At 39.0% G+C, this 22,263-nt stretch overlaps 2 protein-coding genes across 3 annotated transcripts; both read left to right on the forward strand.

Annotated features, from left to right (window-relative positions):
- The first annotated feature begins 203 nt into the window (after nucleotides 1–203).
- Nucleotides 204–6,282, forward strand: myl2b (myosin, light chain 2b, regulatory, cardiac, slow). The gene is made up of 7 exons (XM_034133217.1): nucleotides 204–273; nucleotides 3,118–3,204; nucleotides 4,623–4,698; nucleotides 5,301–5,405; nucleotides 5,681–5,759; nucleotides 5,859–5,907; nucleotides 5,997–6,282. Exons 1-7 carry the CDS (start codon nucleotides 271–273, stop codon nucleotides 6,099–6,101), a joined length of 504 nt encoding a protein of 167 aa, XP_033989108.1. The 5' UTR covers nucleotides 204–270; the 3' UTR covers nucleotides 6,102–6,282.
- A 944-nt stretch (nucleotides 6,283–7,226) lies between these two features.
- On the forward strand, nucleotides 7,227–21,730 carry ppp1cc (protein phosphatase 1, catalytic subunit, gamma isozyme). 2 transcript variants are annotated; one of them, XM_034133180.1, is made up of 7 exons: nucleotides 7,227–7,607; nucleotides 10,555–10,695; nucleotides 12,620–12,850; nucleotides 13,564–13,668; nucleotides 14,478–14,701; nucleotides 17,517–17,651; nucleotides 21,032–21,730. In XM_034133180.1, exons 1-7 carry the CDS (start codon nucleotides 7,553–7,555, stop codon nucleotides 21,119–21,121), a joined length of 981 nt encoding a protein of 326 aa, XP_033989071.1. In that variant the 5' UTR covers nucleotides 7,227–7,552; the 3' UTR covers nucleotides 21,122–21,730. The 2 variants fall into 2 exon arrangements, with proteins under 2 accessions (XP_033989071.1, XP_033989072.1); XM_034133181.1 differs by having other exon boundaries at nucleotides 7,228–7,607; nucleotides 10,564–10,695.
- The last annotated feature ends 533 nt before the right edge of the window (nucleotides 21,731–22,263 follow it).

Here is a 22,263-nt window from a genome sequence, read left to right on the forward strand (position 1 = left end):
CCCCAGCGGAGCGGGAGCACCTGTCTCTCTGATCCAGGCTTTGTCCTGCTGTTATTCTGGGTTATTCAGTAATGTGAGTTAAATCTCATGAACCATCACAATGGGAGGGTTTGGGGGGGGGGGGGGGGGTCCTCTCCTTTACCTGTGACTAAAGAAGGCGTGGGGGTATTTATAGAACATGTCATAATATGCTTTATTTTGCAAGGAGAGGCGTCAGTATAAATCCAGCAGCAGCAGACTGTTTCCATCATCTGGATATCATCTGCTAATATGGTGAGTATACACACATTTACATGCATTTCAATTATTAGATAGATAGAAGTACTCAGATCTTGTGCTTTAGTAAAAGTAGAAGTACTCAGATCTTGTACTTGAGTAAAAGTAGAAGTACTCAGATATTGTACTTGAGTGAAAGTAGAAGTACTCAGATCTTGTACTTTAGTAAAAGTAGAAGTACTCAGATCTTGTACTTGAGTAAAAGTAGAAGTACTCAGATCTTGTACTTGAGTAAAAGTAGAAGTACTCAGATATTGTGCTTGAGTAAAAGTAGAAGTACTCAGATATTGTGCTTGAGTAAAAGTAGAAGTACTCAGATCTTGTACTTTAGTAAAAGTAGAAGTACTCAGATCTTGTACTTGAGTAAAAGTAGAAGTACTCAGATCTTGTACTTGAGTAAAAGTAGAAGTACTCAGGTCTCGTACTTGAGTAAAAGTAGAAGTACTCAGGTCTCGTACTTGAGTAAAAGTAGAAGTACCAGAGTGTAGGAATACTCTGTTACAGTAAAAGTCCTGCATTCAAAATGTTCCTCAAGTCAAAGTAGAAAAGTATTCTCATCAAAATATAGTTAAAGTAGCGACAGTAAAAGTAGTGATTGTGCAGATTGGTCCATTTCAGAATAATATATATGATATGTTTTATAATGATTGATCATTAAAGTGTTCTCAAAGCTGGTAAAAAAAAACTAGAAGATGAACAAACCGGGAAGATGTAGAAGAAACAGGAGGGTTAGGGAAATCCAGATCATTTAGACAGAAACAAACGAGGAATCAGCCAATCAGGGGAAGACAGGAAGTAAAACCACACAAGACACACAGAGGGAAAACCTTTCTAAATAAAACAGGAAAAGAAAGTGAGGAAATGGAAGGAGAGGGAATAAGGAGACGAGGAGACAAGAGAACAGGAGAGTAAAAGAAAGGGAAGGAGAGGGGAAAGGACAAGAGTAGAAGAGGAAGGAGAGAAATTAAGGAGAAAAGAGGAGATGCAAAGGAAGGGAACAAGAGCATAGGAGAGGAGGAAGCAACAGGTACAGCACACTTGATAATAATGTAATATAAGTCTTGAAGTATGTTTGGAAGCGACAGAAAAATAAACTCAGCCTCATCACAGCAGGATCCTCTTCAGACACCGAAATAAATACAAATAAAATACAGAAGTAAAAGTCCACGAGGTTCACAAACCCCTCAGAGTTAATCCCCCGTCAGACAGCAGCTGTCCACCGCTCTGTGTTTTATTCCACATTGCCTTGGCAGACATGTGAATAACTGTAATCCGTGCTGCTCGCAGGGACTTCTGATCAAACAGAGCTCAGCTTCCTGTCAGCACCCCAGAGAATAATCCCCCCCCCCCCCCCCCTGAGGCTTAGGGTGCATACTCATAAATAAAAAATAAAATATGGAGGCTGGAGTAAATATTTCCACAACAAACTGACAGAGTAATCCCTCCTCATGACATGTGGAAACTTTATGCAAAGAATGACTACACTACTGCAGTAATGTTGTACTATTTTTACATTTTATTTGATATTATGTTGCTCTATACTTCTACTCTACTATATTTCAGAAGCAAATATTGTACTTTTAGCTCGACAACATTTATTTAACACTTTTAAGTACGTTAAACAAAATAAATTACCCGATTTTCACTTGTATGGAGAGGTGAACAAGGGTACTCTACTTTAAAGAGTCCTCTCCTGCTGATGTTCAGGTGTATATCAGTATGTAGTGTCTCTACTTTAAAGAGTCCTCTCCTGCTGATGTTCAGGTGTATATCAGTATGTAGTGTCTCTACTTTAAAGAGTCCTCTCCTGCTGATGTTCAGGTGTATATCAGTATGTAGTGTCTCTACTTTAAAGAGTCCTCTCCTGCTGATGTTCAGGTGTATATCAGTATGTAGTGTCTCTACTTTAAAGAGTCCTCTCCTGCTGATGTTCAGGTGTATATCAGTATGTAGTGTCTCTACTTTAAAGAGTCCTCTCCTGCTGATGTTCAGGTGTATATCAGTATGTAGTGTCTCTACTTTAAAGAGTCCTCTCCTGCTGATGTCCAGGTGTATATCAGTATGTAGTGTCTCTACTTTAAAGAGTCCTCTCCTGCTGATGTCCAGGTGTATATCAGTATGTAGTGTCTCTACTTTAAAGAGTCCTCTCCTGCTGATGTTCAGGTGTATATCAGTATGTAGTGTCTCTACTTTAAAGAGTCCTCTCCTGCTGATGTTCAGGTGTATATCAGTATGTAGTGTCTCTACTTTAAAGAGTCCTCTCCTGCTGATGTTCAGGTGTATATCAGTATGTAGTGTCTCTACTTTAAAGAGTCCTCTCCTGCTGATGTTCAGGTGTATATCAGTATGTAGTGTCTCTACTTTAAAGAGTCCTCTCCTGCTGATGTTCAGGTGTATATCAGTATGTAGTGTCTCTACTTTAAAGAGTCCTCTCCTGCTGATGTTCAGGTGTATATCAGTATGTAGTGTCTCTACTTTAAAGAGTCCTCTCCTGCTGATGTTCAGGTGTATATCAGTATGTAGTGTCTCTACTGGGACATGTCTCCATGCTTTAATGTTCAAAAAGCTCTTTATTTTTCTCATACTGCCTGTGCTGCAGCACCTCTTTTCACCCTCTGTCTGATTGGTTAGCTGGCTGGCTCTGTTGTGATTGGTCAACCAGCTTAGAGATGTCCCGCCCCTTTAGCCTATCACGTACAATGTGTTGGAGAGCTGGCTAATAGAAGCGCAAGACTTATATCGTGATGTCACTATGTTCAGGAAGTAAACAAAGGAGTCCATATTGGCACTATTTCTACTACTACTTTGATGTATGTGCTGGTTATTGTTGAACTCCTGCAGGCTCCAAAGAAAGCGAAGAAGCGAACAGAGGGTGGCTCCAACGTGTTCTCCATGTTCGAGCAGCCGCAGATCCAGGAGTTCAAAGAGGTCGGTGCTATGAAGACATGTTTTTATTTCACGTTGAGTTTAAAGGTCACCTATTATGCAAAATCCACTTCTTCATGTCTCTTCTACATCAACATGTGTCCCCTCTTCTTCATGTCTCTTCTACATCAACATGTGTCCCCTCTTCTTCATGTCTCTTCTACATCAACATGTGTCCCCTCTTCTTCATGTCTCTTCTACATCAACATGTGTCCCCTCTTCTTCATGTCTCTTCTACATCAGCATGTGTCCCCTCTTCTTCATGTCTCTTCTACATCAGCATGTGTCCCCTCTTCTTCATGTCTCTTCTACATCAACATGTGTCCCCTCTTCTTCATGTCTCTTCTACATCAACATGTGTCCCCTCTTCTTCATGTCTCTTCTACATCAACATGTGTCCCCTCTTCTTCATGTCTCTTCTTCATCAACATGTGTCCCCTCTGTGTAAAGAGACTCTGAAAGTTTCTTTTTGTCCTGATCCATTTCTATAAAAACCTGTCTGAAAATGAGCTGATCAGATTTTGGCCACTTTATGATGTCATAACCATTGTTTAACCATTAGCCAATCAGCAACCAAGGTACTCTTTAGTTCTGATGAACTAAGTACAGATCGCGTTCACACCGGAATAAGGATTAGGCAAATAAAGCCGCTGACGTCACTTCTTCTTCTTCTGCTTTGGGTTTACTGGCAGGCTGCAAACAACTTCACGGCGTATACTGCCACCCGGAGTCCCCGGCCGGAAGTCCCCGGAGTTGGGGACTGGCTTCAGTAGTAAATCGCCAGAACGCCGACACCTCCTCATCTCCACCGCTCCCATGTTTTATTTTGTGTTGCCATAAGTTAGTCTCTCTGCGTTTGTGCGCTGGGCTAATGCTAATGCTAATAATGCTAATGCGAGGATAATAAAATGGCGGCTTCACAAAACTTTTTGGGAGTTTTACGGGGCGTGGTTTGCAATCCTTCCAGCCAATCAGACATAGGAACCTTTTTCTCCCACGAAAGTCCCTGCTCTCTAGCAGGGACTGAAAAGGGGGTAAAAAAGGTTCTGATGAACTAATTCTAGTTCCGGCTCTTTTTGGTGTGAACGCGACATTTCGGAACTATATCGGAACGTGGAAAAAGTACGTGAACGTGCCTATTGTGTTCTTTTTAACCAAATATCTCTCAGAGGGGCGTGGGGAGGGGCTCCTTATTTTCATCTAAGTAACAGACAGAGAATCAGCACTTTGGAAACAGGGCTGAGACAGAGGGGATTATGGGATGCTACAACGATCTGTTTGGTGTTTCAGCCAATCAGAGACAGGCTCTGTATATATCTGAGACCTATAATATATTGATGAAAAACAGTATAATAGGGGACCTTTAAGCATCTCACTCTCTGCATAGTGGAGCATTTCTGTAACATCTTTAACTCCTGCAGGCGTTCACCATCATGGACCAGAACAGAGACGGCTTCATCGACAAGAACGACCTGAGAGACACGTTCGCAGCTTTAGGTACAGAAACACCTGTTCATGAGTAGATTTAGTCTGTTTTTAAAAATAGCACCATGCATGATTGTATTCCTAACTTAGTAACATACTGTACATAAACATTTTTATAGTCTTTATTTGTTCATGTATGACCCCTTATGGAAGTTACTTTCTTAAATCAACTTCTACCTCCCACTCAACCCTAACAAACAAAGTATATGTATTGCTTGGGAGTGCATTTGTTAAAGTCTTTATTGTGTTAAAAAAAGAAATAACAATGACCACATTTAGGAAGAATAAAGAGTACTCAGTTGAAGTTAGTTGTAGCTGAAGCACATTGGTGGAGAAAAACAATTAGAATGTATTGATCTTTAAAGTAAAAATGCAAAATCATGATGTGGTTCTTAAGAGTCTCTCCTATTTGTCTTATGTAAAATAATCTGGATATTTCTGGACTGTTGCTCAGACAAAACAGGCTACAATATTTGGAAGCATTTTTCATTTCTCCATAACATCTCATTGAGCAAACGATTCATCAGAGGAGGAGAAAATAGCCGTCAGATTGATCAATAATGAAAATAATCTTTAGCTGCAGCTCTAAATCTTTCTCTCCACTTTGTGTGCAGGCCGTTTAAATGTCAAGCAGGAGGAGATAGACGAGATGCTGAAGGAGGCCCCGGGGCCCATTAACTTCACCGTCTTCCTCACCATGTTCGGAGAGAAACTCAAAGGTGAGGACAACTATATATTTCAACACCAGGGCAATTACTGGAAGAAGACATTTAATTTTTTTTTTAACAAACGTCTAAACCACACAGAGACATAGATATTGACGGAAGCAGGCATAGTTAGTAAAAAGAGACACTAAAAAAGTACAAAGAGTCTAACAATGACTACAAAAAGATGCACAATGTCCAGAAAATACACAAAAAGACTACAAAGAGGCTAAACATTACTGCAAATAGATCCAAATATCTACCAAGATATGAAAAATGTTTGTCCTCAGGTGCCGACGCAGAGGAGACGATCCTCAACGCTTTCAAAGTGTTTGATCCTGAGGGGAAGGGAACGCTGAAGAAAGACTAGTGAGTACAAAATAGACACTTTTGTAATGTCAATGCAGTGTTATACATACTAAACATAAGAATACATGTTTCCCTCACTGCTGCTGCTTGTGTTCACAGCGTGTCTCAGATGTTGACCACGCAGGCGGACAGATTCTCCCCTGAAGAGGTCAGAGCTCCACCTCAGACTATTACTTTTAACTAAAGACATTATTCTCTTTGAATATTGACATATATTTGTTAACTCCTTGTCCCCAGCTGGGAGAGATGTTCTCAGCGTTCCCTCCAGATGTGGCAGGAAACCTGGACTACAAGAACCTTGTGCACATCATCACGCACGGAGAGGAGAAAGACCAGGAATAAATGATCCTCTGATTTAAAAACAAACGTGCAGAAAATGAATTTGAGCAGAAATACAAATTAACTGTCTCACATTGTGTTTTGCATTATAGTATCAATACATTTTAATGTAGTCATAATAGTCGGTGTATGTGTCTATAAATACTGCAATCTCTTGATGTGTATTTTGTGAAATTAAAAGTTTGACACCACAGAAAGGAAGTGTGTTATTTAAATATATTAATACTTTGTCCACAACTGGTCGTACACTTTATCCAAGACATTTGAAGTACCATTCTCAATCCTAATTCTCAAAAAAAGACACAATTTCATTCTGTATTTAAAAACGAAGCCTCGCAATTGGTAATGCACAAGTATAATTTTCTTCCTCTGTCCACTTGATGTGTCGCTATATTACTTGTATCTTAACACTTTATCTAGACAAGTCAAAGTACCGTTTCTCGCCGTCCCAAATAATACAAACAACACATATACTACATTGTTACTTGTTATACATACAAATACACCTGAACACGCACTTACATATACACATACATAGTCACATTCAACTTCTTTCTCTGTCAGCCTGAAGTGTTGCTATTCTCCTTTTATTTTCACACTTTATTTAAATAGCTGAAAGCCATTTTCTCCATCCAATCCATTGTTTTATTCATAAAAATACGATTTTAGACAAATTCACTCACATAATTTGTAATACAGGAAGTTTTGTTTTATTTTCTTTCTCTGTCAACTTGACGTGTTGCTATGTTTTGGCTTTGTACACTTATTATCCAAGAAGTTTAATGTACCTTTCTCAATCTAAATTCTCAAGAAAAACACGATTTCATTCTGTATTTATAATGTACGTAAAATGCATAATTTTCTTCCTCTGTCAGCTTGATGTGTTACTATTTTTTGGCTTTGGACACTTTATCCAATCATTTCAAAGTACGTAAAACACGATTTTATTCTGTATATTAAAATGAACTCGCACAATTTGTAATACAGGAGTTTCTGCATCCTTCCCTTTCTCTGTCAACTTGATGTTTTGCTATTTAATCTCCTAGGCCTATATCTAAGTAGGTTAAAGTCCCCTTCTCCACCGGTCCATCAGGGGGCAGCAGCGTCTCGTTTCCCCGGATTCAGCCTCCTTGAAGCGGCTTGGCGAGCAGTGCGAGGTGCGGCAGAGAAAAACACTGACACCATCGCTAGCTAACAGCTAGTGCGGCTTCTTTTTTTTAATCTCTGTTTTCTTATCAAAACCCTCCATTGGATGCAGATTTTGTAATTCATCGCGGTGTCTAAGTAGTTTATTAGGTTGTGGGAATTATCTTTAAGCAGCTAAATTAAAAACAGGGTCACTGAAGAGCATCTGTACCTTTTAGCCGGAGAAGCTAGGTAGCTAATGCTAGGCTAACATCCATCAAAACGTGCTAACCTAGATTTCACAGGTTTATTTTAACACCAAATCTACCATGGCTGATGTGGACAAACTCAACATAGACAGTATCATCCAGCGACTTTTAGAAGGTAAGGACATATTGACATTTAATTTGTTAACGTGTTTTCGTTGATACAGCCGTAGGATTTTAACCTAACTCCACTGAGAAATGGGCCAGTTTCATTTTATTGTATTTTGTGTAAAAAAAAACAAGAAACACTTTATCAATTTGGGTTTTTTAAACGTGTTTTATAAGTATCTGTAATTCGGCTTTAAGTTGTTAGCACTATTTAACTGTATTTCCTTTTTATTGCTTAAATTACACTCTCATTAACCACTGATGTATGAAGAGAAACACCGTTCATTCCTATGAGAGTTAATCAGTGGCGCATGAAGCCCAAAATAGAGTATATTAGTATTTATATTACTATATAGAGAGAGTATACTCCGATAGTACCCGGATCATTATTTCATAACAATACTGCACATAATTGTATTTCAATATTCTTATTTTTTTTTGTAATTTTTTTAGTATATCTATATTTCATGCAAGTTATTTTCTATATCTTAATGTTTTAAGATAAGATATACTTTATTCATCCCATGCACAATAGCATATCTAAGGCATTGCACATGAATGAGAAGTAATTAATTAAAAATAAAGAATATTAATATATACATATGAGCACTAGAAGATAAACAAAACAATAAATATAAATATATTTAACATCTTATAATAGTTTTTTCATTGTTTTTCTTACAGTATTTTTTTAACTGTGTATATGTAGGTAAATTCCTCTATCTGCTCATCCGGGTCCTTTTGCTTACAGAGCATGCGCACTAGAGTTTTCCCTTAAGTTCCGCCTCCAATCTCCCGCTCTCTGTCAAATGAAGAGGAGAGATGGAGAGAGAACACTTCTCTAGATTCAGCTTTTTAGCTTCATTTCACAACTTTTAAACCCTAATGATTAAAATAAAGGATATACAAGTGTTCGTGCTGGGTAGTTTGTTTAGCTAAAAAAAAAAAACCCCGCTGATTTACAGGCGTTTTATTTCCAATGTAAGTCAATGGGGGGAAAGTATTTTTGGGCCAAAATGACGTCACGGCAGCTGTAGTACCACCGTTTGGCCACTACGGCAATTTGCTTCAGCCAACGGCGCACTTCTTGTTTTTAACATCTTGTGAATGACCTAGCAGTCACCTTTTTATTTTGGGTTTGTTGTCATTTACTATCTATTTTGGATCCAGATTGAGCAATTTAATGTACAGAAAGGGCACAACACATCCAACACACACTGTATTTATCACACACACATATCAGAATACCTTTTTGCATATGTTACAGCAAAAAAAGAGCCAAAGACAGCTTAATAGTACCTTAGAAGCATGCATTAAAAAATATTAAAGATACAACATTTGAAAAAGAAACATTACACAATTTACAAAATACTCATTCTGAGATTTAGCAGCCAGGTATATAAACAAAGATTCACGATTCAAAGGTTTTATTGTCATATCTTGTGACCTGAGCTCCTCCAACAATGCAACGTATATAATAAAATTAGGGCTGTCACGCAAAAAAAAAATAACGCCACTAATTATTTTAGCGCGATTAACGCATGTGTATTTTTTGTCCTCGGCCGCCCGTAGTTTCAGAGCGCATCGAGTTTAAAATACCATCTACAAGCTGATGCTGACAGCCTCGCTCCGGCTGCCCGCTTGTGGCAGACCACACTTCCACGCTCCCCGGCAGGCCCGGACTGGCCATCGGGAGGACCGGGAGGGTGTGTGTATGTGTGGTGCGAGCGAGGCACACCTTACGTTAGGGCTGTGCGATTATGGCAAAAATCATAATCACGATTATTTGGGTCAATAATTGATATCACGATTATTCATTGACTTTGAAAAAATCAATTTATTGAACTTTAAAACAAATACAAATAATAATTTGAACAGTATCTTTTTAACTGTTGATTACCCTGAACGTATAATTCAACTGAAAAACCAATACAAAAATGATACATTTATATTTACATTTAAATAAATGATATCAAAATAATAAATACCAATAAACAAGATCAACAAATATTTTGGAGCGCACTTCCCCATGCTACTAAACATATATAAATATGATAAATACAAATAAATGAGACCAAAATTAATTAGATCAAATATGTTGCAGTGCAGTCACAACCTAGCAAAGCAAAATAATTGTTTTTTCCGATTATGTTGTTTTCGTAATTGTGGCAGGCCAAAATCGTAATTGCGATTAAAATACGATTAATTGCACAGCCCTACCTTACGTGTTGTTGTTGTTGTTAGCATCTGGTGCTAGCTAGCTGCGCTAACGGATATAAGGAGCTGTTTCAAAAACAGAGGAGCGACATTTCGCCGACAACTGCGCCGAGCACTTGACTTTATGCAGGTAGCCAGACAGTGGGACATTGTACGAAAAGTCAACACACTCAGCACGGATAGTGTGCGCAACATGATTGCAGCGTCCAGGCAGCTCCCAATCGAGCATAGGCTATATGCCTTGAGCTGCACATAGCTCCAACGATCCATCAGTGTCTCCACATTCACACACACACACACACACACACACACACACACTTTGTATTGTATTATTGTATGAGAGAGGTTCCAGGTTGAATTAAAGCGAATATTTGTAATGTTCAGAGGTTGTTGTGTTTAATATTCATGAGAATATTTGTCATTGTTCAAATGATAATAAACAAACATATAAAGCATATTTGTCCACTCATGTGTTGATAAGAGTATTAAAAACGTGAAAAATATCCCTCTAAGGTACATTTAGAACAGATAAAAAATGTGCGATTAATTTGCGATTAACTACGGACAATCATGCGATTAAATATTTTAATCGACTGACAGCCCTAAATAAAATACAAAGTAGTGCAAAAAGTCTATACACTACCATTGTGCTGCTGTGTACTTGTGTTGAACGTCCTTTGCATACACTCTTTATGCATCTTGTGCTCACTTTACCTGATTTCTTTCGGTGTGTTTTGTTGCTGGTGCAGTCAGAGGAGCGAAGCCGGGGAAGAATGTGCAGCTGCAGGAGAACGAGATCCGTGGATTGTGCCTGAAATCCCGGGAGATTTTCCTCAGTCAGCCAATCCTGCTGGAGCTGGAGGCCCCGCTCAAGATCTGTGGTGAGAGACGCCGCTATTTAAATGGAAATAATAGTAATACAAATCTCCCTCTGTAACTAAATTACAAATAAATTCCTTATAATATAAAGTGTTAACTGTCATTGTAATGTGCACTATTTGCATAACAATAACATCTTCCCCTCTTTTTATATCATGCAACTAACTTATTTTTACATTTGATATAAGATTATTTGTAAACTGTTTTTTCAGCTTTATAACTTAATATTTTCATGTTTACGTTTGTTTTTTTCGTTATATTTTATGTTATCTTTGAAGCTAATCAGTTACTGTTACTAAGCCAAACATAGGCTTATATGTGGATTACAGGGTTCTTACGGTCATTCAAAACCTGGAAAAGTCATGGAAATTCAAAATGCAAATTCCAGGCCCTGGAAAGGTTTTGGAAAACAATATTTTTCCCAAAGTTTTGGAAAAGTCATGGAAATGTAACTAAAGTTGCATCAAATATAATTTATATTTTATCTAATCGCCGAAATAGTAATACTATAATGATAATAAATACTGTATCGTATAGTAATGAAACATAAAATGGCATTTAACTGACGAGGTGTTTTGCTGGTGAGAGATTTTAGTTGCTTTAGCGTGTAGAAGCTAGTAAGCCTATTTGATTTGTTTTAGATAGGCACGACATGTTTCATATGCAGACCTTATTCTCCTGTTCCATGTTCAAATAAACCATTTTCAGTGGTACCGCTGAGAAAGTCATTTTTTTGGTCATGGAAAATTAGGTAAAGGTCATGGAAAAGTCATTGAAAATCATTGGTGAAAAAGTGTATGAACCCTGAGATTACAAAAATCATTATGTTGCTTTAACAATCAACATTTAAATTACATATTAAAGGACGTTAAATTAAGGTAAATTAAATTGCCAGTAATTAGTTCTCTTGTGTAGTTTACACTGCCATTTAGTCCGGCAGTGGCTCAGTCAGTAGGGGCTTGGACTGTAAGCCGTAGGGTCACCGGTTCAAGTCCCCGAGCAGACCTAAATATGGAGTGTGGACTGCTACTTGGAGAGGTCCCAGTTCACCTCCTGCCCTGCTGTGGTGCCCTTGAGCAAGGCACCGGACATCCCCCTCACCCCCCCCCAATCCCAATGCTCCCGGCAGCTGTACAATAGCTGCCCACTGCTCCTAGTACTAGACTCCTGGTACTAGGATGGGTTAAAAGCAGAGAACACATGTCACTGTGTGTGCTCTGCATGTGTGACCATTAAAGAGGGTTTTATCCCTCCGATTCTTCTATACTAAATTACAAAATGAAACAAACAATATGTCATAAATCAAATCAAAACACTTTTTTGACCCAGATTTAAGGAATCATTAATTGCCCAGTTTAAACCATTTGTCAAAAAATGCAATAAATAACATTACTTTTATGGTGTAATTAGTGATGAATCGATTATTTACTCGTGTATATGGTCTTATGACAAGCTTTTCTGGTTTGATTTTCTTATTTTCCCAAGGGGGCGATGACTTATTGTGGGTGTTTCTCAATGTCGAGGACGCTTCCTTGGTAGGACATGTCCCTCCGAGTCAGGTCTTTCAGAGGCTAGGCAAGAATCCTTCATTTCATTCGGAGAACGAAGAATGGAACAGGCTAGCAAGTGTGCAGGTGTGCGTCATATGAGAGGCCCCCGCCTTAAAGATTTGGGAAATTGGTCCGTGCGCAAAGCATTGTGGGGATTTTAAGACCGCGGAGGATACACTGGTGCATCCTCGAAATGTCCCGCAACGAAGGATTCAGTCCTCGGTAGAATTCAAAGCATCCTGGACATTGGAACAGTCCTTCGGCGGGACTCGATGACGTAGCATCCTTGAAATAGTGGCTCTGGAGGATCCTTCCTCGACATTGAGAAACACCCAGTGACTCTAAATGGGGGCCTTAATTCCCTTTTATCCCTCAGGCGATATCCACGGGCAGTACTACGACCTGCTGCGGCTGTTTGAGTACGGCGGCTTCCCCCCCGAGAGCAACTACCTGTTCCTGGGGGACTACGTGGACCGGGGGAAGCAGTCTCTGGAGACCATCTGCCTGCTGCTGGCCTACAAAATCAAATACCCCGAGAACTTCTTCCTGCTGAGGGGGAACCACGAGTGTGCTTCAATCAACAGAATATACGGCTTCTATGACGAGTGTGAGTCTCCTCGGAGGACGTTAGCATTGTATTTTGTAGTCAACATATTTAAACTGTTTAAAATTGTTGCATTTACACATTTTCTTTAGGATAAATGTGCTTTTTTGGATTAAGATACTTGCCTTATTTGTGCCTTTTCTATCAATGTTTTAAGGGCATTTTGGGGGATTTCTTGGATAATTGTTGCCCTTTCTCCCCCTTTTAATTTCTGAAGCGGATTGTAGTAGTTCTAATTTTATATAATTTCTGTGTTTTGTCTCTTGTATTTCACACTGTGTGGCTAAAGTACACTTTAAAATCTGCTTCGAATCAGAAGTCCCTTATTCATCCCACAGCAGGGACATTTACACTGTTACGGCAAAGTGACCGTGATGAACAGCATGATGAGTAGAGTAACATATTAGAGAGGCAAACACACGCTTATAAAGAAAAACAAATAAGTACACAACCATGAATAGAAATAAGATGCAGAAGTGTTTGGTGATTGTTCGGTAGACTATCGTAGCTCGTGCAAAGAAAGGAAAAAATACACACAACAGAACTATTTAATACACAAAAAAATGTAAAAAAGTGAATTTGATGTTTGGCATGTTGACGTTTTAAATGTTATCGCTAGGCTTTTTTAGGATTCTAACGAGATCTATAAGGTTTACACTTAGAAATGCGTTTTTATAAAATGTTGTATTCATTTATTTTTTCTTCTGGCTCTTTAGGTAAAAGAAGGTACAACATCAAGCTCTGGAAGACCTTCACAGATTGTTTTAACTGCCTCCCCATTTCCGCCATTGTTGATGAGAAGATCTTCTGCTGCCACGGAGGTGGGTTTGAGTTTTTATTGGAAGTAAAATCAATATTTAAGTTCTAGCAATATTTAATAAATATTGCTTTTACACAAGGAACTACAGCACGGTCACATGACTTCTCGTCACCACCGCTAAGCTAAAGGTGGCTAACGTTGGGCTATAAAGGAACTACAGCACGGTCACATGACTTCACGTTACCACCGCTAAGCTAAAGGTGGCTAATGTTGGGCTATAAAGGAACTACAGCACGGTCACATGACTTCAGGTCACCACCGCTAAGCTAAAGGAGGCTAATGTTGGGCTATAAAGGAACTACAGCACGGTCACATGACTTCACGTCACCACCGCTAAGCTAAAGGTGGCTAATGTTGGGCTATAAAGGAACTACAGCACGGTCACATGACTTCACGTCACCACCGCTAAGCTAAAGGTGGCTAATGTTAGGCTATAAAGGAACTACAGCACGGTCACATGACTTCACCTCACCACCGCTAAGCTAAAGGTGGCTAATGTTGGGCTATAAAGGAACTACAGCACGGTCACATGACTTCACGTCACCACCGCTAAGCTAAAGGTGGCTAATGTTGGGCTATAAAGGAACTACAGCACGGTCACATGATTTCACGTCACCACCGCTAAGCTAAAGGTGGCTAATGTTGGGAGTGATTATGTTTAGTCGTCAGGCAACCGCTGTTTTTACATTCACCAGTGGCCTATTTACTGACATATTTATATATAGAATTTTTAAATATCTTCAGCTTGTTTTAACCCCAGATGGTTATTGACCGCTGTGTGTATCTGTCCCTTCCTCCTGCTGCGTGTAGGCCTGTCACCTGACCTGCAGTCCATGGAGCAGATCCGACGCATCATGCGCCCGACGGACGTGCCGGACCAGGGTCTCCTGTGCGACCTGCTGTGGTCCGACCCCGATAAAGATGTCCTGGGCTGGGGGGAGAACGACCGGGGCGTCTCCTTCACCTTCGGATCAGAGGTGGTGGCCAAGTTCCTGCACAAGCACGACCTGGATCTCATCTGCCGCGCGCATCAGGTAACATCAGAGTCAAAGTTTGGAGAGATCCAAATACCATTTCACACAATCCCGAATACAAATATATATATATATATATTATATACACAATCAACAAGGCAAGTTTATTTATATAGCACCTTTCAACACAAGGCAATTCAAAGTGCTTTACAAAAATGAAAGACATTAAGAAACATATTATAAAATGGCATTTACAAAAACACTCATTTAAAAGCAAAGATAATAAAACATGAATAGCAAAGGTACATGAATTAAAGTGACCGTGCAGTGTGAGATACACACATCTGAAATGTTTAGGTCCGACTCTCAATCATCGCTAACCTTTTAGCAGAAATTGTTTTCTTTGACCTCACTGTCTTTCTACTTTCTTTTGTAACATATCCTTTAGTCATTTCACGTGTTTCATGCTAAACGAACCCCCCTTTGGAAAATTATAATCTGCAACCCAATATTCGGAAAATTCAACGGACCCTGGCCGTATTTTTGTAGCATATCAAATTAATTTGCTCCCAGACATTCATGTGGCTTGATGGTTTTGGACCCCATCTGTAACCCCAATACACGGAGGGGACTTTAACCACAACATTTATACATATCCACACATTAAGATAAAAACACAACAATCAATACAAAAATAACAGTCACTTCAATATCTTTGGGAATGTACATTAGTGCAAGACGGTCCATAGCAGCGTAAAAAGTGTGTGTGTGTGGAATTCAGCCTCCTGACAGCTGGGTGTAAAACCAAATCTGTGTTTGCAAGCAGAAACGTGACGTGGTTGGTCTCTGAACATCAAACAGAGAACTGGCACAGCTCTGAGGGGAGAGGTCACATGACCCGCTCTGACCTCACAGAGATAAGATAAGAAATAACTTTATTGCCGCGGCAGGAAAACCTGGTGACGGAGGCTGCTCAGAAACTACAACAGGAGAGGAATAACAACCAATAGAGCAGGGGTGTCAAACTCAAGGCCCGCGGCCCATATCCGGCCCGCGACCTCGTTTTATGTGGCCCGCAAGAGATTGCAAAGAATATAATATACACTACGATTGGCGTAATTGTTGAATATTTGCTTTCAATGATGTGCCCTAGACTCCTGCTTTCAGACGTAGTTATTTATGGAGTTATTACCAGAACTGATAATAATCCAATGTATAGCCAGTAATGTAATACATTATTATATATTTATATATGTATATTTATATAGTCTTAAAGTTACAACCGGCCCTTTGAGTGCAACCATAATGCTGATGTGGCCCGCGATGGAATTGAGTTTGACCCCCTGCTCTAGAGGGCATATCAGAAGTAGTGCTTACACCAGTGCCAAATTGTACATCAACAATAAAAGTGAAATACTTTTAGTAAACTAAATTAGAAAAAATAAAATTCAAATATTATGACAGTGTTTAAAAAGTAATACTAACACGGGTGCAAAATATAAAAGCGTTAGATGCATTTAGACAAAACAATAAACTAAAATTGTAAATAGTAAAAGGGTTCACTTTAAAAGACAGGTACTGGTATGATAGATTTGATAAAATAAATACAAAATACAATAACAGAGTAGTATAATATAGATGAATATGATGTGAAGTATCAACAATAAAATTGAAATACTTTTAGTAAAAAATTCAATTAAAATATTATGACAGTGTTTAAAAAGTAATACTAACACAGGTGCAAAATATAAAAGCGTTAGATGCATTCAGACAAAACAATAAACTAAAATGGAAAAGTGAATATGAATAACCGTGAAAGTTAAAAATAAATAGTAAAAGTGTTAACTATAACCTATAAAAGATAGGTACTGGTATGATAGATTTGATAAAATAAGTTAAAAAATAATAAATAAAATAACAGTAATACAATTGTGTATTCAAAAGCCAGTTCAAAATAGTATATCAATAACATACATTACGTAAAATAAAGCATCTTAGATTAAAAGGAAATAGTACAATAAGTTTAATACAAATTAAACTTAAATAGAAAAGTAAATTACATAACATAAGCATTAAAAAATATATATATTTAAGAATAATAATTACACTGAAAAACAGTGGTTATCACACAAAAATAAAAGTATGATATATGTATTATATTAAAGGTGGGGTAGGTAAGTTTGAGAAACCGGCTCAAGATACACTTGTTATATTCCATGGAATGCTCTTAACATCCCGATAGCAATGAATATCTGAAGTGCTTTGACAAAAAATCCATACAAATATCATCTGTGGAAGCCGTGGCGCTGTAAAAAGTACGACCAATCATCTGAGCCGGCCCGGCTAAAATAACTGGATGGCCTACCTGCCTGTCAGCCTTCCATCTGTGCACAAACTTATCTCGTGCCCTCATTGGTCATGTGCGCGTTCGTGTGTGTTGGAGGAGGGGCTCTGTAAGGAAGTGGCAGATTTTCTCCGGTTGTGTATTTTCAAATTCTAGCGATCTCGAGCCGGTTTCTCAAACTTACCTACCCTACCTTTAAGATTTATTTATTAGAACAAATACTCCAAAATACAAACATGAAGGACAATACATGTATTAAATATAGTAAATGAATAAACCTTGTGACTTCTTGCATGAGTCTAGTAGCTGCCTTCAGTTCAACAGAAGTATTTAGTCTTATTTGAACAAAAAGGAGACGCCTGAAGACAAAGAGCCGGAGGACCATCTGAAAAGTACACATGATTAAATTTGTGACGCAGATAAAATGTTCTAATTGTGTCGATCTTGTGACCCAGACCTAGAGACTTCACCTAACACTCAATAACAAAACGTCTTTTCAATGACTTGTTTGAAACCTCCTCTCTTTCGCAGGTCGTGGAGGACGGCTACGAGTTTTTTGCGAAGCGTCAGCTGGTCACTTTGTTCTCTGCGCCAAACTACTGCGGAGAGTTCGATAACGCCGGAGCCATGATGAGTGTGGACGAGACGCTCATGTGCTCCTTTCAGGTGAGCTTTGTTTACCTCCTGAACACGGTGACATCACTATGTGACACTCGCGCTCCAATAGATTTTTTCCCGCACTATATTTTTCTGTGTTTTGTGTTGCTCTGTTGGAGAAGCCTGTGACACAAGATTTTCATCGACATAACTGCACTGTAGCTATGTTCGTTTGACAAATAAAGAACCTTGAATAGAGTGGTGCAGTGATGAGTCCTAAAACCCGGAAGTGAGTCAGCATTTCACCACTTCCTGTTCCCTCGTCTCAGAGCCAATGGGATCTCTCCATAGGATTTTGGAAAATATCTGTAAATAAGGTCTGTGGTTGAGACACATTGAAGAGACGGATCACGTTTTGTTCTAGGACATTAAATCCATCAGCAGTGACCCCACTGGTGATTTCTGAAGAGTTGACGTGTCTGAGAAACGATGGTTGTTACCAAGTGGCTGAATAGGACTACAGAAGTTGTTGAGGCCGTTGTACGTCATTACGTCGAACACGTAAACACTCCCTCTAAGTTTATTTGCCCTGTTCTGCTTGAAAGCAAGTACCTGCCTCCTGCTAACTGTTCAAACAAACGCTTCAACTCGTACCATTTAGAACAGACGTGTCAAACTCAAGGCCCGCGGGCCAAATGTGGCCCGCCACGTCATTTTATGTGGCCCGCGAGAGCTCGCAAAGAATATAAACAGTTTATTATACGGTTACATGCCGTTTAAGCACGTTGCCCATAAACAGCATGTCCCAAAATGCATTTCGTTTTGTGACGTGCGCACTGAAGCGACTTCCTATCAGCAGCGGCACTCTGAGGCGGTGAGTGACCAGTGTGTGACTGTGAGTGACACAGAGTTGAAGGAACATAATTTACAGCGGCACAGAGACACCAAACACGGAGCAAAGTCTGCTTCAGCAACCGAGACAAGCAACTCCAGTCCCAGAACAAACAGACAGAATGACCCGCTCTTTAAGAATCAGTCGGTGTTGCTGCGGCTCAGAGACACACATGGATTTATTATGTTTTAGAAAAACTCGCGTTACGGTTATTTCCGGTTTCTGGTTGATTAAAATATATGAGGTCTTGGCTTGCAGAGTATGAACGTCTTTTTGCTATATTCAGACGATAAATACTTATAAATACTTGTGTAAAGTTTGTAAAGGAAGGAGGAAAACTTCCGCGATCCCTGTCCCCTCTCACTCTGTTCCTCCTCAACACGCCGCCGCCCCCCCCCCCCACTCACTGCTTACTGAAATAGTGAGTGACAGGTGATAGTAACACAGCAGGATCTGGGACAGGGGGTTCTCAAAGTCTTGGCTTTCAGACTATTAAAATATTATTGCTGAATTCAAATGAAATATAGCCTACTTAAATAATGCTTGATATACAAAAGAAAAATACTTTATTATTCACAAAAAATAGATTTCACAAACATTGTATCTCTTTTTGATAAGATATGATGAGGCTAACTAAATTTCATAAATTCATGGGATTTATGTAACAGTAAGAGAGTGAAATGTTAGTCTGAGCCCACATACAGTATTTTTGTGTCTACGTGCACAATACATTAATGCACAACCATGTGCTTTCAGACGTAGTTATTGCCAAAACCAATAATACTCCAATGCAGAGGCAATATTGTTATACAGTATAAAACATTATTTTGATATTTATATATGTATATTTATATAGTGTTAAAATTACAACCGGCCCTTTGAGGGCAACCATAATGCTGATGTGGCCCGCGATGAAATTGAGTTTGACACCCCTGATTTAGAATCTGTATTTTTGAATATGGATCTTAAGTTGACGTTGAAGTCGTGCTGCTGGACTCGGCTGTAGTTTCTTTATAGCATGACGTTAGCATTTTGCTTCTGGCGATTAGATTTATGATTCGAAAATGATAAAAGTAGGGTAGACGTGTGGAGATTATCCGGCTGAACAAAACGTGCATTTATCAAACAGGTTCGTTTTCCACAGACCTTATTTCGAGCTATTTTCCAAAATCCTATGGAGAAATCCTGTTGCTTTTTTGTCGAGGGAACCCATGCGCAGCTTCGGGTAAATACGTCATCCCTGCTGCACTCTATTGGCACACATTGGAAGGTTATAGGCTAAGAGTGTTAAAATAAAGGGATAGCAACGTGTATTCACTTCAACCTAAATGCATCTGTCAGACTTCTGCTAGATCAGAAATCCTTTTGAGTCCCAAGGAAGAAATAATAAAGAGCAAGCTAACTTATTAAATATAAAAATGAAAATCACACATTAGTTTGGTCTAAACCGGGTACGTGATTTATTATAAGAAATGTCAGAATTGATCAAAGAAATGAAATAAAGACGCAAAATTAGGAGACAAAATATCAGATGATTCTGACTGCAGGTAGAACATTCATATAAAACAATACTTCAATGTCTTGTTTTAACCATTTAACATTACATGTATTGGTTTTTATGAATTGAAAATAGTGAGAAACCGAAATGTTTTCTTTGAATCTCTTAATTTAATTTCTTATTGATTTGTCTTTTCTTTTTTCTCACTGTCGGTAGAGGGTATTAAAGGCTATAAAACCATCAAAAAAGGTAGAAATAACGCCAAATTTTAGACGAATATTAAGAGACGTCGGTTCATCTGTGACTGCAGTTAGAACATTAATAAAAAGTGACCTCAATGTAGTCTCATTTTATCTATTTACCATTTATATAAATATTAAAGAAAAGAATGAAAAATGTCCCAAATGTTCTCTATAGCCGCTTTCACACCAAGTACTTAGCCGGTACTTGTTCCCCCCCGAACTCTTTAGTCCCTCGAACTGTCCTAGTAGAAGCTGCTGGGAGTCCCAGCAGCTTCTACTGAAGTCAGTCCCCAACTCCGGGGACTTCCGGCCGGGGACTTCAGGTGGCAGTATACGCCGTGAAGTTGTTTGCGGCCTGCCAGTAAACCCCAAGCAGAAGAAGAAGAAGTGACGTCAGCGGCTCATTTGCGTAATCTTCCCTCATGGAATTTATTCCGGTGTGAACGCGATCGGCTCTTAGTTCTAAGGGGTACTAAGTGCTGGGAACTAAGTGCTGGGAACTAAGTACGGCAAAGTACTTGGTGTGAACGTGGCTATTGGAAGCCATTTGGAAAGGGCAGGCACTTTCAAAAATACTTGGCAGGTGATTGGATCAATCTGTCTATCACCTTCTATCATGGGCCACTTCTGATTGGTAAACAATGGCTGGTGCATGTGGAGCACAGCACTTCTGATTGGTGTGGATGACTGACACACGAGAAGGCGCAGGCTTTGCGATTTGATAATTGCATCATTTAAAATCGCGATTTCAATTTAAAATCGATTAATCGTTCTCTCTATTACTCTCTAACCGTGTTTTTATCTCCATCTTCTATAGATTTTGAAACCAGCTGAGAAGAAGAAGCCCAACGGCAGTCGTCCCGTGACTCCCCCCCGCAACATGGTCACCAAGACCGCCAAGAAATGAGTGTTTTCGGGGGTGAAGTGAGGAATTAAAAATGTCCAGAGCTTCACTCCTCTGTCCTGCTTTCGTCCTCTGCTTCTGAAGGAGTGGCTATCCTTCAGGCCGCCAATACTGAAAAGATGTTCACTCCTACCCGATGAAAGCAAAGTGTTTTGTTGTTTTGTCCACGGGGGTAAATTGATATGTCACCATGAAGAACCTCAGGTGTTTTGCACTCCATTTTGCAGCTAGTCTTTGCCACATATGACTGTTGGATCAGGAATATAACGTTAACAATACGGCTACTTATGCACAGGAATGCCTTGTTTTGAAGCTGTGCACAATTTCTCCAGTTTCGTTCCTGTCTCGTTGATTTGTCATCTTTTCTCTCACTGTCGGTAAAGGGTATTAATGGCTGTAAAACCTACAAGGGGGGGGGGACGAGTCACAAACACCTGTTTACTTATGTTCTACTTTATTTACAGTTTGTTGGCGGTCAGTGTCGTATGATATTGAGTTACACTGCTTCATCACATTTTTAAACAAGTCTCGTGCTAAAATTAAAGTAATAAAGAAGCACTCTTGTAATGTCTAAATCTTTCTAATAAACTTTGAGTGTATTTTAGGGGGAAACTGGTGTCTGATTGTCATTCGTTCCAATATATACTGTTTTTTCATCATATTCACAATGCAAAAAACTACAACTATACATTGCATAAGAGCCCCTCAGGCATCACCCACAAGGGGGAGACAGACATTACTCTGCCAGTCTCACTATAATGCATAAAAAGTGCTGCAAGAACGTAATATTTTAGGAATTTACTGCTTTTCTCTGATTAATTTTCTTTAAGTATCTAAAGTTGTCAGATAAATGTAGGGTGAACTGTGTTTTATTCCTAATGTATGGATGAAAAAAAGGTTATAAAAAATACAACAAACATGTAAAAAGTAGGATTTTTGTAACCTTTTTATTAAAATTTTAAAACATTTTAGGAACAAAACATGGTTTTATAACATTAAAGAACGTGTTACAATATAAATAAAAATAAAAGACGACATGTGTTAATAGGAGTGAAGTGCGTGTAAACAAATACAATTGCATAATTAAAAATGACTACACAAACACTTTTTTTTTAATAACTACATATTTTTTTATATTATGAATG

Source organism: Trematomus bernacchii, unplaced genomic scaffold (genome assembly GCF_902827165.1).
Source record: "Trematomus bernacchii unplaced genomic scaffold, fTreBer1.1, whole genome shotgun sequence".
Classification (NCBI taxonomy): domain Eukaryota; kingdom Metazoa; phylum Chordata; class Actinopteri; order Perciformes; family Nototheniidae; genus Trematomus; species Trematomus bernacchii.